The 17,307-nt window shown below is 45.1% G+C and overlaps 1 protein-coding gene across 2 annotated transcripts in view; it reads left to right on the forward strand.

Annotated features, from left to right (window-relative positions):
- Positions 1-17,307, forward strand: part of LOC144671401 (transforming growth factor beta-1 proprotein-like) — a 50,112-nt gene that overhangs the window by 24,934 nt on the left and 7,871 nt on the right. The window contains exons 3-6 of one of the 2 annotated variants that reach the window (XM_078533296.1): positions 3,874-3,988; positions 10,856-10,939; positions 12,392-12,530; positions 13,758-13,914. In XM_078533296.1, the coding sequence (XP_078389422.1) occupies positions 3,874-3,988; positions 10,856-10,939; positions 12,392-12,530; positions 13,758-13,914 (495 nt within the window). The remainder of the gene's footprint in view (positions 1-3,873; positions 3,989-10,855; positions 10,940-12,391; positions 12,531-13,757; positions 13,915-17,307) is intronic. The other variant, XM_078533297.1, reaches the window with a different exon arrangement.

The raw sequence follows: 17,307 nt of genomic DNA on the forward strand, positions 1-17,307 counted from the left end.
AAATAATAAAAGGACAAAACTAAAGGCTCTGTATCTAATGCACGTAGCATTTGAAACAAAATAGATGAACTGATAGCACAAATAGAAATTAGTAAATACAATCTGATAGCCATTGCAGAGACATGGCTACAGGATGACATAGATTGGGCCCTAAATATTGAAGGGTACGTGACATTTAGGAAGGACAGGAAGTTAGGAAAAGGTGGATGGGTGGCTCTGTTAATTAATGATGGTATTAGCACAGTAGAGAGGGTTGACCTAGGTTCAGAAAACCAGGATGTAGAAGCGGTTTGGGTGAGATGAGAAATGATAAAGGCAAGAAGCCGCTTGTGGGAGTGGTGTACAGGTCCCCTAATTGTAACTACACAGTAGGATGGAGTGTAAGAGAAGGGATAATGGGAGCTTGTCAGAAAGGTACAGCAACAATCACGGGGGATTTTAATCTACATATAGACTGGAAAAATCAAATGGGCAAAAGTAGTGTAGATAAGTTCATAGAATGTGTTTGGGTTAGAACAGCATCTTCTGGAGCCACCCAGGGAATAAGCTATACTAAACTTGGTACTGAGTAACGCGGCAGGATTAATTGATTACCTCCTATTGAAGGCACTCCTAGGTAGCAGCGATCATAATATGAGTGAATTTTACATTCATTTTGAGGGAGAAACAAGTGCATCCAAGACTAGTATTTTAAACTTTAAACAAGGGGCAACTATGAGGCCATGAAAGCAGAGCTAGCTAAAGTGAGCTGGCAATTGAGGTTAAGGGATAGGTCAATAGAAGTTCAGTGGCAGACATTAAAAAGTAATATTTCAGAATAGATACATTCCAATGAGAAAGAAAAGTTCCAAGGGGAGGACCCACCATCCGTGGTTAACTAAAATAGTTAAAGACAGTATCAGACTTAAGGAAAAAGCATATAATTACGCAATGATGGGTGGCAGGTCAGAAGATTGGAAACAATATAAAGAACAGCAAAGAATGACAAAAAGATTAATAAGGAGGGAAAATTAGAGTACGAGAGAAAGCTAGCTAATAATATAAAGACAGAAAGTAAGAGTTTCTATCGATATTTAAATAAGAAAAGAGTTAACAAACTGAGCAAAAGTGCACCTGGGGAGTTGATAATGGAAAGTAGGGAGATGGCGGATGAATTAAACAGGTATTTTGCTTAGGCTTTCACTGTAGAAGACACAAGTAACATCCCGGAAATCAGCTGTAAATCAGGAAGTGGAAGGGAGGGAGGAACTCGGGAAAATTACAATCACCGGGGAAGTGGTATTGAGCGAATTGTTGGGGCTGCGGACTGACAAATCCCCAGGTCTGGATGGACTTCACCCTAAGGTCCTGAAAGAAGCGGCTAGTGAAATAGTTGATGCGTTGGTTTTAATTTTCCAAAATTCCCCAGATTTGGGGAAGGTCCCGTTAGATTGGAAAATAGCAAATGTAACTCCTTTATTCAAAAAGGGAAGGAGACAGAGAGCAGGAAATGACAGGCCAGTTAGCTTAACATCTGTCATAGGGAAAATTGTCTGAAGCTATTATTAAAGATGGTATGGCAGGGCACTTAGAAAAATTCAAGGCAATCAGGCAGAGTCAACATAGTTTTGTGACAGGGAAAATCATGTTTGACCAATTTATTGGAATTCTTTGAAGGAGTCACATGTGCAGTGGATAAAGCAGAACTAGCGGATGTACTGTTCTTAGATTTCCAGAAGGCATTTGATAAGGTGCCACATCAAAGGTTATTGTGGAAAATAAAAGCTCATGGTGTAGGGGGTAACATATTGAGGTGTTTGAAGATTGGTTAGCTAACAGGAAGCAGAGAGTTGGCATAAATGGGTCTTTTTCTGGTTGGCAGGGTGTGATGAGTGGTGTGCCACAGGGGTCAGTGCTGGGACCTCAACTGTTTACAATTACATAAATGACTTGAAGGCACCAGAGGAATGGTGGCTAAATTTGCTGACAGCACAAATATAGGTAGGAAAGTAAATTGTGAAGAGGATGTAGGAGGCTATAAAGGGTTATAGATAGGCTAAGTGAATGGGCAAAGATCTGGCAAATGGATTATAATGTGGGAAAATGTGAAATTGTCCATTTTGGCAGGAAGAATAAATAAGAAGCTTATTATCTAAATGGTGAGAGATTGCAGAGCTCTGAGATTCAGAGAGATCTGGGTGTCCTAGTGCATGAATTGCAAAAGGTTAGTATGCAGGTAGAGCAGGTAATTAGGAAAGACCAAAAGACATAGGAGCAGAAATTAGGCCCTTCGGCCCATCGAGTCTGCTCCACCATTCAGTCATGGCTGATAAGTTTCTCAACCCCATTCTCCCGCCTTCTCCCTGTAACCTTTGATCCCCTTACCAATCAAGAACCTATCTATCTCGGCTAATAGAATGTTATCATTTATTGTGAGGAATTGAATACAAAAGTAGGAAGGTTATGCTTTAGTTATACAGGGCACTGGTGAGACCACATCTGGAGTATTGTGTTCTTATTTAAGGAAGGATGTAAATGCGTCAGAAGCAGTTCAGAGAAAGTTTACTGGACTAATGCTAGGAATGGTCTTGTGAGGAAAGATTGGGCAGGTTAGGCTTGTATCTGCTGGAGTTTAGAAGAGTAAGAGGCAACTTGATTGAAACCTTTAAGATCCTGAGGGGTCTTGACAGGGTGGATGTGGAGAGGATGTTTTCTCTTGTGGGAGAATCTAGAACTAGGGGTTCACTGTTTAAAAATAAGGGGTCGCTCATTTAAGACAGAGATGAGGAGAAATTTTTTCTCTGAGAGGGTTGTGAGTCTTTGGAACTCTCTTTTTCAAAAGGCGGTGGAAGCAGAGTCTTTGAATATTTTTAAGGCAGAGTTAGATAGATTCTTGATTAACAAGGGGGTGAAAGGTTATCTGGGATAAACAGGAATGTGGAGTTGAGGTTACATTCAGATCAGCCATGATCTTATTGAATGGCGATGCAGGCTCGAGGGGCCGAATGGCCTACTCCTGATCTGTATTCATATGTTCGTATGTTCATCTATCCATTATTTTATTTTTATATATATATCTATATCTATATCTACATCTCTATTGTATATCTCTATATAAAAAACCTTTCATTTCTTTCTCCCTCATGCATGTACCTAGCTTCCTCTAAAATACACCAATGTTGTTCACCTTAGCTACTCCTTGTGGTAGCGAGTTCCAAACACTAACCACCCTCTGGGTACAGATGTCTTCTTGAATTTATTAGTGATTATCGTTTTCTACATCTACCCTATTGAACCTCTTCCTAATTCTAAAGACCTCTAACCAGGTTGTCCCTTTTCAAGGGAGAAAAAGAGACCCAGCCTGTTCTGATCTATTCAGGAGTGTAGAATATCGCTTTTATAATTCTTTCCTGGGATGTGGGCATCACGAGCAAGGCTGGAATTTGTTGCCTGTCTTTGAAATGTGTGGCTTGCTAGGCCATTTCAGAGGGAAGCTAAGAGCCAACCGCATTGCTGTAGGTCTGGGGTCACATATAGGCCAGACCAGGAAAAGATGGCAGATTTCCTTCCCTAAAAGGACCTTAGTGAACCAGATTGGTTTTTATGACAATCGATGGTCACCATGACCATCTGAGACTAGCTTTCAATTCCTGAATTTTATTAATTCATTGAATTTAAATTCCGTGGTGAGGTTTGAACCCATGTCCCCAAGGTATTAGCCTGGGCCTCTGCTCTGCTCGTCCAGTGACATTACCACCTTGCCACTGTCTTCCCTTGGGGACGTCTAATTGGGTTTATTTGGTTTAGGTGTTTGGGCGGGGTGGGGAAGGTGGTGAGGTGGAGGTTAAGCTACAGACCACATTATTCATAAGGCATCTGTACTGTTTACCCCAGGTCAGTTCAAACGGCAACACATACCTAGACAATCGCCTGCTGAAAACCAAGGCAAATGAAGAGTGGATCTCATTTGATGTGACACAAACAGTGAAAGAATGGCTACTGAATAAAGGTAAGAGGAACACAAGTTAAATCCAATTTCCAAATGGAGAGGAAAGGAAGACTTGTATTGATATTGTGACCTCAGCACCTCCCGAAACACTTGACAGCCAGTGGAATAGTTTTCAATGAAGATTAGATTAGTCACTATTATCATTTAGGACACGTGGTAGCCAATTTGCGCATAGATTACCTGCTGCGTTGCCTAGACTCCTAAATGGTTAGCTGCTCCCAGGCACGTGCTCTAGGTAGAACCCTTCTTGCCATTGACGTCTAATGCCTGCCTTTTCCCGAAACATTACGACTTTTGTAAAGAGTGCTTTTGTAACTGGGTTTTAGTCATAGAATCATAGAGGTCTACAGCACAGAAAAAAGCCCTTCGGCCCATCGAGTCTGCGCCGGCCAAACAAGTACCTAATTATTCTAATCCCATTTTCCAGCACTAGGCCCATAGCCTTGTACGCCATGGCATCGCAAGTGCACATCCAAATACTTCTTATATGTTGTGAGGGTTTCTACCTCTACCACCCTTTCAGGCAGTGAGTTCCAGATTCCCACCACCCTCTGGGTGAAAAAATTCTTCCTCACATCCCCTCTAAACCTCCTGCCCCTTACCTTAAATCTATGCCCCCTGGTTATTGATCCCTCCACCAAGGGGAAAAGTTCCTTCCTGTCTACCCTATCTATGCCCCTTATAATTTTATACACCTCAATCTCCTCTGCTCCAGGGAAAAACCCCAGTCTATCCAATCTCTCCTCATAACTAAAACTCTCCAGCCCAGGCAACATCCTGGTAAATCTCCTCTGCACTCTCTCTAGTGCAATCACATCCTTCCTATAATGCGGATTCCAGAACTGCACACAATACTCTAGCTGTGGCCTAAACAGAGTTTTATACAGTTCCAGCATAACCTCCCTGCTCTTATATTCTATGCCTCAGCTAATAAAAGCAAGCATCCCATATGCCTTCCTAACCACCCTATCTACCTGTCCCGCTACCTTAAGAGATCGGTGGACGTGCATACCGAGGTTCCTCTGATCCTCGGTACTTCCCAGGGTCCTACCATTTCATCGTGTATTCCAATGCCCTTGTTTGTCCTGCCCAAGTGCATCACCTCACATTTATCCAGATTAAATTCCATTTGCCACTGATCAGCTCATCTGACCAGCCCGTCTATATCCTCCTGTAATCTAAGGCTATCCTCCCCTCTGCTTACCACCCCACCAATTTTCGTGTCATCCGCGAACTTACTGATCAACCCTCCTACATTCAAGTCTAAATCGTTTATATATACCACAAACAGCAAGGGACCCAACATCAGTCCCTGTGGAACCCCACTGGACACGGGCATCCAGTCACAAAAACACTCCTCTACCATTTCCCTCTGCTACCTGCCACTCAGCTAATTCTGGATCCAATTTGCCAAATTGCCTTGGATCCCATGGGCTCTTACCTTTGTTATCAGTCTCTCATGCGGGACCTTATCAAAAGCTTTGCTGAAGTCCAAGCAGACTGCGTCAAATGCGTTGTCCTCATCTACACACCTGGTCACCTCTTCGAAAAATTCAATCAAATTGGTCAGACATGACCTCCCCTTAACAAAACCATGCTGACTGTCCTTGATTAATCCCTGCCTCTCCAAGTGTAGATTAATTCTGTCCCTCCATTAGTTTCCCCACCACTGAGGTTAGACTGACTGGCCTGTAGTCCCCTGGTCTATCCCTTCCTCCCTTCTTGAATAACGGTACCATATTGGCTGTCCTCCAGTCCTCTGGCACCTCTCCTGTGGCCAGAGAGGTATTGAAAATTATTGCCAGTGCCCCTGCTAACTCCTCCCTTGCCTCACTCAACAGCCTGAGAGACATTTCATCCAGGCCTGGGGATTTATCTACTATTAAGCCTGCCAGACCACTTAGAACCTCCTCTCTTTCTATGCTAATTCCTTTAATTATATCACAGTCCTTCTGCCTGATTTGCATACCCATGTCGTCCCTCTCACTTGTGAACATCGACACAAAGTATTTATTTAGAACCCTATCTACGTCTTCCGGCTCCACACACAAATTACCACTATGATCCTTAATGAGCCCTACTCTTTCCCTAGTTATCCTCTTACTCTTAATGTACTTGTAAAATAACTTTGGATTTTCCTTTATTTTACCTGCCAATGTTTTTTCATGCCCCCTTTTTGCTCTCCTAATTTCCTTTTTAAGTTCCCTGCTACACATTCTATACTCCTCTAGGACTTCCGCTGTTTTGAGCCCTCGGTATCTGCCATAAGCCTCCCTTTTTCTCTTTATCCAATCCTGTATATCCCTTGACATCCAGGGTTCCCTGGATTTTTTGGTCCCACCCTTTATCTTTACTGGAATATGTTGGTGCTGTACTCTCCCTATTTCCTTCTTGAATGAGTCCCACTGCTCTGATGCAGATTTACCTAAAAGTAGCTGCTCCCAGTCCACTCTGGTCAAATCATATCTGATCTTATTAAAATCAGCCTTCCCCCAATTTAGAACTCTGATTTCTGGCCTATCCTTGTCCTTTCCCATAACAACCTTGAATCTAACAGAGTTATGATCACTATCTGCAAAATGCTCCCTTACTGATACCTCTACCACTTGCCTGGGTTCATTCCCTAAAATTAAGTCTCTCTTGTAGGACCTTCTACTTACTGGCTTAAAAAGCTCTCCTGGATACGTTTTAAGAATTCTGCTCCCTCTAAACCTAGCACACTGTGACCAACCCAGTTAATGTTGGGGAAGTTGAAATCCCCCACTATTACTACCCTATTATTTTTACACTTCTCTGAAATTTGCCTACATATCTGCTCTTCTATTTCTCTCTAACTGTTTGGGGGCCTGTAGTACACTCCCAGCAATATGATTGCTCCTTTTTTGTTTTTCAGTTCTACCCATATGGCTTCACTTGAGGAGCCTTCTAAAATGTCATCCCTCCTTACTGCCGTAATTGATTCCTTGATCAACATTGCGATACCCCCTCTTTTACCTCCTTCCCTGTCTTGCCTGAAGACCCTATATCCTGGAATATTGAGCTGCCAATCCTGCCCCTCTTTCAACCATGTCTCTGTGACAGCAATGACATCATACTTCCATGTGTTAATTTATGCTCTTAACTCATCTGCCTTATTCGTCAGGCTCCTTGCATTAAAATAAATACCATCCAACCTTGCCAAACTCCCTTGTGCCTTAACTGGCCTATAATTTCTATGCCTTCCAGACTCACTTGCTCTCTCTCCAATTTTGGCTGTGCACCTCCCCCTGCTGAACCTCCTGTCAGGATCCCATCCCCCTGCCAAGTTAGTTTAAACCCTCCCCAACAGCACTAGCAAACCTCCCCGCAACAATGTTGGTCCCATTCCGGTTCAGGTGCAACCCGTTTTAGTCCAGAAAAATTCATTGGCCGTGTAGATCCAGTATGAAATGTGGTTGGAGAGTTTCAGATCCGCTCCTGGTGCACCACAGCTAAAGGTCACCTACAAATTGACGATAACCTAATCCCTTGCCCAGACTTCAAACAGGCCAGTGTAGAAAATTTCAAAATTCAGCCTGGAGTTAGGTGTTCAGTGTTCCTCTCATATTAGGGACTCAGCATAAATTATTGGGACAGTGTAGAGGGAGCTTTACTCTGTATCTAACCCCGTGCTGTACCTGTCCAGGGAGTGTTTGATGGGGACAGTGTAGAGGGAGCATTACTCTGTTTCTAACCCCGTGCTGCACCTGTCCTGGGAGTGTCTGATGGGGACAGTGTAGAGGGAGCTTTACTCTGTATCTAACCCCGTGCTGTACCTGTCCTGGGAGTGTTTGATGGGGACAGTGTAGAGGGAGCTTTACTCTGTATCTAACCCCGTGCTGTACCTGTCCTGGGAGTGTTTGATGGAGTCGTGGGGCCTGAACTGAAATTGCTGCCATTAATAACACTCCAGTGTAGAGGGAGCTTTACCCTGTGGTAATCGATGACGTGATATGGCCATATAAAGGTCACTTCACTGATCTAGTAGTCCAGTTCAAATAGGATTGAGGATTTGAACAGAATTTTATATAATTTAGAAATGAAGCACTGGTAACAATAAGGTGACGATGAAGCAGTTGGATCGTTGTTTAATAAAAACAACTGGTTTGGTAATTTCCATTGGGGAAAGCCCCCTGCTCTGCCTACCCGGCCTGAGCTTACATATGACACCAGTCCCGCACCACCGTGATTCATTCTTGACTGCCCTCTGAAATGTCCTAGAATTCTATTCAGTTGTACTGAAAACCACAACTGCAGTGGTTCATGGAGACGGCCCACCATCTCCCACCATCTCCCATCTCCGGGCAATTTAGGGAAGGTGACTGAGTTTTAAAATAAAAAGTATGGACGATCAGGTTTGGGCTCAAACTCTTGGTGAAGAATTCTGGGCACTGCGCTTTAGAAAGGATGTAAAGACATTTGATAGGGTGCTGAAAAGATTTACGAGAATGGCTCTAGCGATGAGGTACTTCAATTACGTGGATAGGATGGAGAAGTTGGGACCGTTCTACTTGGAGAAGAGAAGGTTGAGAGGCCATTTGATTGAGGCATTCAAAATCATGAAGGGCCTGGGCAGAGTAGATAGAGAGAAACAGTTCTCATTGGATGGTTCAAAGTACCAGAGGACATTGATTTAAAGTGTATGGTTAAAAAAAAACAAAGGAGACACGAGGATAATCATTTTTACACAGTGAATGATTAGGGTCCAGGATAGACTGCTGGGGTGTGTGGTGGAGGCTGATAGAACCTTGGCTTTCTCAGGGAAATTGGGGGGAAACAAATGGTGGCGCTACAAGGAAAAGGCGGGAGGAGTGGGAGAAGCCAAACTGCTCTTGCAGAGAGCAGACACAGACATGATGGGTCAAATGGCCTCCTTCTGTACTGTAACTATTCTATAGTTCTAATAACCTTTAATAGCATGAAGATTGCTGTCAATTGCTGAAAAAAGAGACATGCTGTCAAAGATTTTCATCTTGTGCTCATCAGGACAGACATAATACCAAATTTAGGATATCAACAACATAATTCACTGGGCATTGTGCGTTGCTTTTTTGAATTGAACAAAAGTGTGGGGGACAGTAGTTCCTTGGTGCATTCGCCATGGCAACGCCTCGACCAGTCTGAGTCGACTTGCCGACCAATCCGCACCATGCAGTATAAATTGTTGTTCCTTTTGAAATTTGCAGCACCGTGTAGGGTCATAAAACTTCACAAGGGAGCGTAAACTGATAAAGTTTGACACGGAGCCACGTAAAGCGGTATTAAGACTGGTTACCAAAGGCTCAGTCAAAGTGATTTAAGGAGCGCCGTAAAGGATGAGAGAGACATATATAGAGAGGCAAAGAGATTTAGGGATGGAATTGCAGAGCTTACAGATTTAGACAGCTAAAGGCGCGACCGCCAATGGTAAGAGGGAAGAAAATTGGGGGTGTGCAAAAAGGCAGAATTGGAGACTCGAAGGGTTGTTGGGCTGGTCACAGGGAGAGCTGGGGGGAGAGGCCGGAGAGGGGTTTGACACTACGTTCATGTAATGATCCATGTGTTCTATATCAACTTCACAATGAGAGCAGCTGAGGTCCCTGTGGGAGTCGGGCATCCAACAATCCTATGTGCACTCCCCAAATTCTGATCCTGGGCCTCTTTTTTTTATATTCCGTGGCCTGCGAGGATAAATATTGCTAATTAATTATACAGTTACACCCCTGGAGCTTAGTTTTAGTTCCCACGGAATTTTAGCATCCCTGTCACTGAGCTAAAGTTTCCATCTGTTGCGAGTGCAGCCTCAGGCTACGTGGTTTCCCTTGGAGTCACCCGAAGCTGAGATTCTTTCCGACCTTACTGTGAGCCTGCTTTAACTTTAAATATCCCGAACCTGCAAACCAACCAATGATGCGTCTCTTTAGTGCCTTCGGGAATTTCCATGCATCAGTTCTGAAAGATGCACAGGGGCAGATGATTAGATCAGACTTGATTCTCACTCCCAGTGGGAGTAGCGAGAGAGTGCTGCACTGTCGGATGTGTCACCTTTCAGACGAGACGTTAATTCGAGGCCCTGCCTGCCCCCTCGAGTGGACATAAAGACCCTGTGAGCACTACTTCGAAGAAAAGCAGGGGATTTTCCTCGGTCAATATTTAGCCTTCAGCCAACATCACTAAAAACTGATCATCTGACCGCTAATCTCATTGTGGGAGCTTTCTGTGTGTAAATTGGCTGCCGCATTTCCTACATTACAGCAGTGACCACAATTCAAAGTACTCCATTGGCGGCAAAGTGTTTTGCAACACCCTGAGGTCATGAACTGCACTATAGAAATGCAAGTTCTTTTCTTTATTCATTGATACATCAGGGGTTATCGTTGGAGTTTGATAGAGGTCACCATGCCTCCATTGAGAGCAGTACTAGGCCATCTCTGACAACCAACAATGTTTCATAAGTTTCTGGTCAATGGTGATCCCCAGGATGTTGATGGTGGGGCATTCGGCAATGATAATCCCATTGAATGTCAAGGGGAGATGGTTAGGACCTCTCTTACTTGAGATGGTCATTGTCTGGCACCTGTGTGGCCCAAATATTACTCTCACTTATCAGTCCAGGCCTTGCTGTGTGTGAGTGCAGACTGCTTCAGCATCTGAGGAGTTGTGATTGGAACTGAACAGTGTGCAGTGGCCTGGCATTGTAGTGGATCTGGTTGCAAAAAGCCCAGATCGGTTTTGTAGGCACTCTGCGTCTCAATAATTTTCACTAAGTATACTTTGTGCTTCAAAATAAAACCAATTTGTTCAACAAATTTGACTCGAGCTCTATACAGCGAACAATACTCTCCACCCTCACACTCTGTTCCCTTGCAGTGACTGACCAGCAGTTGAAAATCAGTGTCCACTGCCCTTGTGAGGATTCTGACTCGAAACGGAGCCTTCAACTGAAATTCTACGGTAATAAGACCACCCTGTCTGTAATGCGACTTTGCCACAGATAATATGGATCATTTTATTTTTCTTATAATGTTTTGCTCTGTCCCTCAAACGGTGGATAGTGACCAGCTATTGAACTTCATTCATTAAACAGGGGGTGAGGACAATTTTATTGGCTCAATGTGGAGGGTTCCTATCGTTCTGTATCTAAAATCCCATTCCCCAAACCCCTCGATTAGATTCCAGTCTGTAACTCACTCCCAGGTATCTGTTATTCTATATAAACCACCCGAACCCCTCGATTAGATTCCAGTCTATAACTCACTCCCGGGTATCTGTTGTTCTATATTTAAACCACCCCGAGCCCCTCCATTAGATTCCCGTCTGTAACTCACTCCTGGGTATCTGTTATTCTATATATAAACCACCCAAACCCCTCGATTAGATTCCAGTCTGTAACTCACTCCTGGGTATCTATTATTCTATATGTAAACCACCCGAACCCCTCCATTAGATTCCAGCCTGTAACTCACCTGTTAATCTATATAATAAACCACCCGAATCCCTCGATGAGATTCCAGTCTGTAACTCACTCCCGGGTATCTGTTATTCTATATATAAACCACCTGAACCTCTCGATTAGATTCCAGTCCGTAACTCACTCCCGGTATCTGTTGCTCTATATATAAACCACCCAAATCTCTCAATTAGATGCCAGTCTGTAACTCACTCCTGGATATCTGTTATTCTATATATAAACCACCCTGAACCCCTCGATTAGATTCCAGTCTGTAACTCACTCCCGGGTATCTGTTATTCTATATATAAACCACCCCGAACCCCTCGATTAGAATCCAGCCTGTAACTCACTCCCGGGTATCTGTTTTATATATAAACCACCCCGAACCCCTCGATTAGATTCCAGTCTGTAACTCACTCCCGGGTATCTGTTATTCTATATATAAACCACCCCGAACCCCTCGATTAGATTCCAGTCTGTAACTCACTCCCGGATATCTGTTATTCTATATATAAACCACCCCGAACCCCTCGATTAGATTCCAGTCTGTAACTCACTCCCGGGTATCTGTTATTCTATATATAAACCACCCCGAACCCCTCGATTAGATTCCAGTCTGTAACTCACTCCCGGGTATCTGTTATTCTATAAAGATTGTAAGAATTTTCAAAAAGTATTTAATTTGTAATTTGGGACTTGCTGCAGTTGCAACTTTTGGTATAGGTCACTATGTGTTTAAAGTTAACTGTTGGTGTATTAATGGACTGGGGTGGGGGTGTGGGTGGGGGCGGTGGGACATGTCTACAGGACAGTTGCAGGATGGAAGGAAATCCTGGAAGGGAAAGGGGGGCGGAATCTGTTGAACTGGCTGGACGCGAATGGGAATGGCACAGGATGTGGGGTCTCTCGGACAGCTCCGTCACCTGTTTCACCTTCTTCTGTTTGAAACACAGAACCGCTGCGGGGGGATATGTATACCCTGGCAAAGCGGAATCGGAAGATCGCCCACATTCTCATCATGTCTAACCCTTCAACCAGGGCCGAGACGCACAGTCGAAGAAAACGGGACCTCAACACAGAGTACTGCTTCTCGTAGGTGTCCCTTTAACCTTCCTGCGGCGGGGGTCTCACTGAGGGGGTCTCACTGAGTTAATCCACTGTGTGATAATGCATTCAAACCGGGTGGACGACCACGAGTCCGATCCCTAGCCTGTGCTAAATAGGGAGAGGAACAGGCCATTTAACCCCTCAAACCTGTTCTGCAAGTGAGTTGGATCCATGGCTGACCTGTATCCCTATCCTTGGCTTAAAAATCCCTTGACACCCTTACTCCTCCTCCTGCTTCAGGTACCATACCCTAAGAGGGCTTTGGCAACCATGGACTTCCATTGTATTGATCCATCATTCTGCTTGGCAAAGTACCGCAGTGGTTTGCCGTTGCCTTCTGCAGTATGGCTGACCAGGAAACTCTCCCGCTCTTAACACCTATGATCAGGCTTATTGGAAGGATTTACAGGCTGATAATCAACCTGTTTGGCGACGTTATGAACACACCTTCCATGGCCGTCAAGTGCTCGAGTGGAACTTGAACCAGGAGCTTCTGGCCCAGAGGTAGGGACGCCACCCACTGCGCCACAAGACCTCCCTTTGACACCCTTACCCGACAAATATAAATCGATTAATCTTCCTTTTGAAATTCAATTGAACGCTTCTACCCAACCATTCCCACCGCCCCCCCCAACCTTCCCCATGTAGCCTCCACAGCCTTTTGGGAGAGAGGGAGGTTCCAGGTTCCGGAATTAGCTGATCTCAGCCGCTCTGAGGACCTGCAGTTGGCATCTGTGCCGAAGAGGGGCAAATCAGCCGGGCCACTATCCAGAGATGTCAGCTGGCAAGTACAACAACAACTTGCACTTACATAGCATCTTTGATGCAGTAAAGCACACCAAGCCGCTTCACAAGGGCCATGTCGGACTATGTTTGACACCAAGCCACATGTAGAGAAATTAGCGCAGGTGACCAAAGTCTTGAAGGAAGGAGAGAAGGGTCAAGGGGGGGGATGTGGTTTAGGGAGGGCATGTCAGGGCTTGGGGTCCAGGCAGCTGAAGGCAATGGCAGAGCAATGACAAGTGGGGTTGTGCAAGAGACCAGACTTGCAGGAGTGGCTTACAGCGATAGAGAGGGGCAAGTCGAGGGTTTTGCGTCAGGACCGGACTGAACAGCCTAACACTCTGAGGCTCACAGGTGAGCAGTGCTCACGTAGATGAGATATTTAGATGAGTGTTTTGCTAAAACACTGCATTTTACCCACCATAACAGACCCAGTGAGGAGAAGAACTGCTGCGTGCGCCCCATGTACATTGATTTTCGAAAGGATCTCAACTGGAAGTGGATCCATGAGCCCAAAGGCTACTACGCGAACTTCTGCATGGGACCCTGTCCATACATATGGAGTTCAGATACCCAGTACAGCACTGTAAGTATCAGGAGAGTCACATAATCTCAGACCCTGCCAAACTCTGCTCTTCCCACACAGTATCCAGCAACTCAATCCATCAATTTTGTTGTGACTCGAGTGTTATTAACGGCAGCAATTTCAGTTCAGGCACCACAACTCCATAAAACACTCCCAGAAAAGGTACAGCACTGGGTTAGATACAGAGTAAAGCTCCCTCTACACTGTCCCCATCAAACACTCCCATGGCAGGTACAGCACAGGGTTAGATACAGAGTAAAGTTCCCTCTACACTTTCCCCGTCAAACACTCCCAGAACAGGTACAGTACGGGGTTAGATACAGAGTAAAGCTCCCTCTACACTGTCCCCATCAAACACTCCCAGGACAGGTACAGCACGGGGTTAGATACAGAGTAAAGCTCCCTCTACACTGTCCCCATCAAACACTCCCAGGACAGGTACAGTACGGGGTTAGATACAGAGTAAAGCTCCCTCTACACTGCTCCCATTAAACACTCCCAGGACAGGTACAGCACGGGGTTAAATACAGAGTAAAACTCCCTTTACATTGTCCCCATCAAACACTCCCAGGACAGGTACAGCACGGGGTTAGATACAGAGTAAAGCTCCCTCTACACTGTCCCCATCAAACACTCCCAGGACAGTTACTGCATGGGATCAATGCAGAGTAAATCTCCCTCTACACTGTCCCCATCAAACGCTCCTAGGGCAGGTACAGCACGGGGTTAGATACAGAGTAAACCTCCCTCTACACTGTCCCCATCAAACACTCCCAGGACAGGTACAGCACGGGGTTAGATACAGAGTAAAGCTCCCTCTACACTGTCCCCATCAAACACTCCCAGGGCAGGTACAGCATGGGGTTAGATACAGAGTAAAACTCCCTCTACACTGTCCCCATCAAACACTCCCAGGACAGGTACAGCATAGGATTGATCTCGAGTGAAGCTCTAACTGTGTCCAGGAGATCTTATTGACTCTGATTTATTCCACTGTTTTCCAGCAAATGAAGAACCACCTAAAATGCAACCCAATTCTGCCATCCTGCAACTTATAACTATAGCACTGTGACTGATCCTCTCTAACCTATTAAGTTGAAATTATTAGTCTAGATCAACACAATCTCGTCCCATTGTTATTTTATAAGCCTCAATGAAATTGCCCGAGTCTATGTTTATCACAGTTAAGCATACAGACTCAGCTTTGGGCCTAACTAAGGTGTTTTAAATTTGGGAATTAATTTTGAGGCCCTCTGCCCTTTCCAAAGCCTCAGTGTCTCCCACCAGATGGCAAGGTGACTGAAACGGGACACAGTATTTAACTGAGGCCCAACTAAGGCTTTTGGCGAGCGGTGTTTGACATCATCACCCTGTGACAGAAGGCTGCGAAATGGCCTCTATGAACAGGCCTGAGCTATCCTCCTTAAGAAGGACGGGTGCGTTCATCCTGAAACTCCTTTTAACGTGTCGATAAAATAATAGAGTTGGATTTGAGCTGGCAAGTGGGTATGGGGCGTGCAGCCGGGTATTAAAGAGAAGTTGTGTGGTGAATGGAATTTCCCCATTAATTAAACTCTGATCTATTGGTGCTCTGCTGCTAAGTAATTCGATTAGAAAGATTTGAGTTGGAAACCCTTTTTTTTTTGACCAGAGTTTTCCCGAGGGAGAGAACAGTGTTTGGTTCAGTGCAGAGGGAACACTGAGAACGATACTGCTGTTTGAGATTGCAGTGGGCATGTACACTGGTACAGAGCCGCGCGTACATACTGGTAGAGACACACGTACACACCGGTACAGAGATGCATATGCACTCTTGTATTGTGTTAACAGAAACACTCCACCGAGCTTGCGATCTGAGTTGCATGAATCTAAAGTGCCTGTACCTTTTTTATATAGCAGAAAGCAGAATGTTGGCAATTGAAACTGAGAGCAAAATATTAGCAATGGCCCAAGCGACATTCGAAAAAGATGACAGCAGATTGTTGCTTTCAACTCTTGACAAGCCCCTGTCTGTTTTTGGCGTTGGAATGTCTAAACTAATGCATCATGTACCAGGTGCTCTCTGGACTGGAATCTCAGGGGAATTCCTCTGCCTTAACTATTGTGTTTGATTTTCCCCAATGTACCCTCTCTGAATCGAGGGACTTCTCTGCCAATTTGCTGGGGTTTTCCAGCTCACCAGGGCCTGGAGCTTTTCCCACTGTTGCCAGGGAGCTGACTTGCTGGTGCTTTACATAGAAACAGGAAGAGGCCATTCAGCCACTCAAGCCTGTTACTCTGTTCACTTAAATCATTGCTCATTTGTACCTTCGTTCTGTTTATCTGCCTTAGCTCCATATCCTGAGATGCCCCTACCTGGCAAAAATTAGTCCTGAAAGTTTCAATCATTTTCCAGCACTTTGGAAGGAGAGAGTTCCAGATTTCCACTACCCTTTGTACAAAGAAGTGCTTCTTGATTTCACCCCTGAACCGCCTAACTCTAATTTTAAGATTATGCCCAACTTCCAGGGCAGGTACAGCACGGGGTTGGATACAGAGTAATGCTCCCTCTACACTGTCCCCATCAAACACTCCCAGGGCAGGTACAGCACAGGGTTAGATACAGAGTAAAGCTCCCTCTACACTGTCCCCCTCAAACACTCCCAGGGCAGGTACAGCACGGGGTTAGAAACAGAGTAAATCTCCCTCTACACTGTCCCCATCAAACACTCCCAGGGCAGGTACAGCACGGGGTTAGATACAGAGTAAAGCTCCCTCTACACTGTCCCCATCAAGCACTCCCAGGGCAGGTACAGCACGGGGTTAGATACAGAGTAAAGCTCCCTCTACACTGTCCCCGTCAAACACTCCCAGGACAGGTACAGCACGGAGTTAGATACAGAATAAAGCTCCCTCTGCACTGTCCCCCTCGAACACTCCCAGGACAGGTACAGCATGGGGTTAGATACAGAGTAAACCTCCCTCTACACTGTCCCCGTCAAACACTCCCAGGACAGGTACAGCACGGGGTTAGATACAGATTATCTGCAGTGCTGAGGGCCAGGGACTGGACTGAGACTGACCAAATTAACTTCACACCAAGCTCTTAAAGCCAACAGAGGCCATTCAGCCCATCTCTCTGGGTTGGATATTGATGCAGGGGTGAAAGGTGAAGGTGTAGCGCAAAGCCCTGGTCCCCACCCCCCAGGCTTTGCATTAAAATGAGGTTTATCTTTAGAAATTTGGAAATTTGTAGATCTCTCAATGAGAGATTTTTAATAAGGTGAAGAAAGGCCTGTGTGCGCAGGTGTGTGTGTGTATGCGTGTGTAACGTTACACAAACTGCCCATTTGGCAGTCCCAATCATTGAATGTTTCCACTTCCACCCTCGTTGGCAGCAAGTACCAGGTCATT

This window comes from Cetorhinus maximus, chromosome 32, assembly GCF_964194155.1.
Source record: "Cetorhinus maximus chromosome 32, sCetMax3.hap1.1, whole genome shotgun sequence".
NCBI classification, from domain to species: Eukaryota; Metazoa; Chordata; class Chondrichthyes; order Lamniformes; family Cetorhinidae; genus Cetorhinus; species Cetorhinus maximus.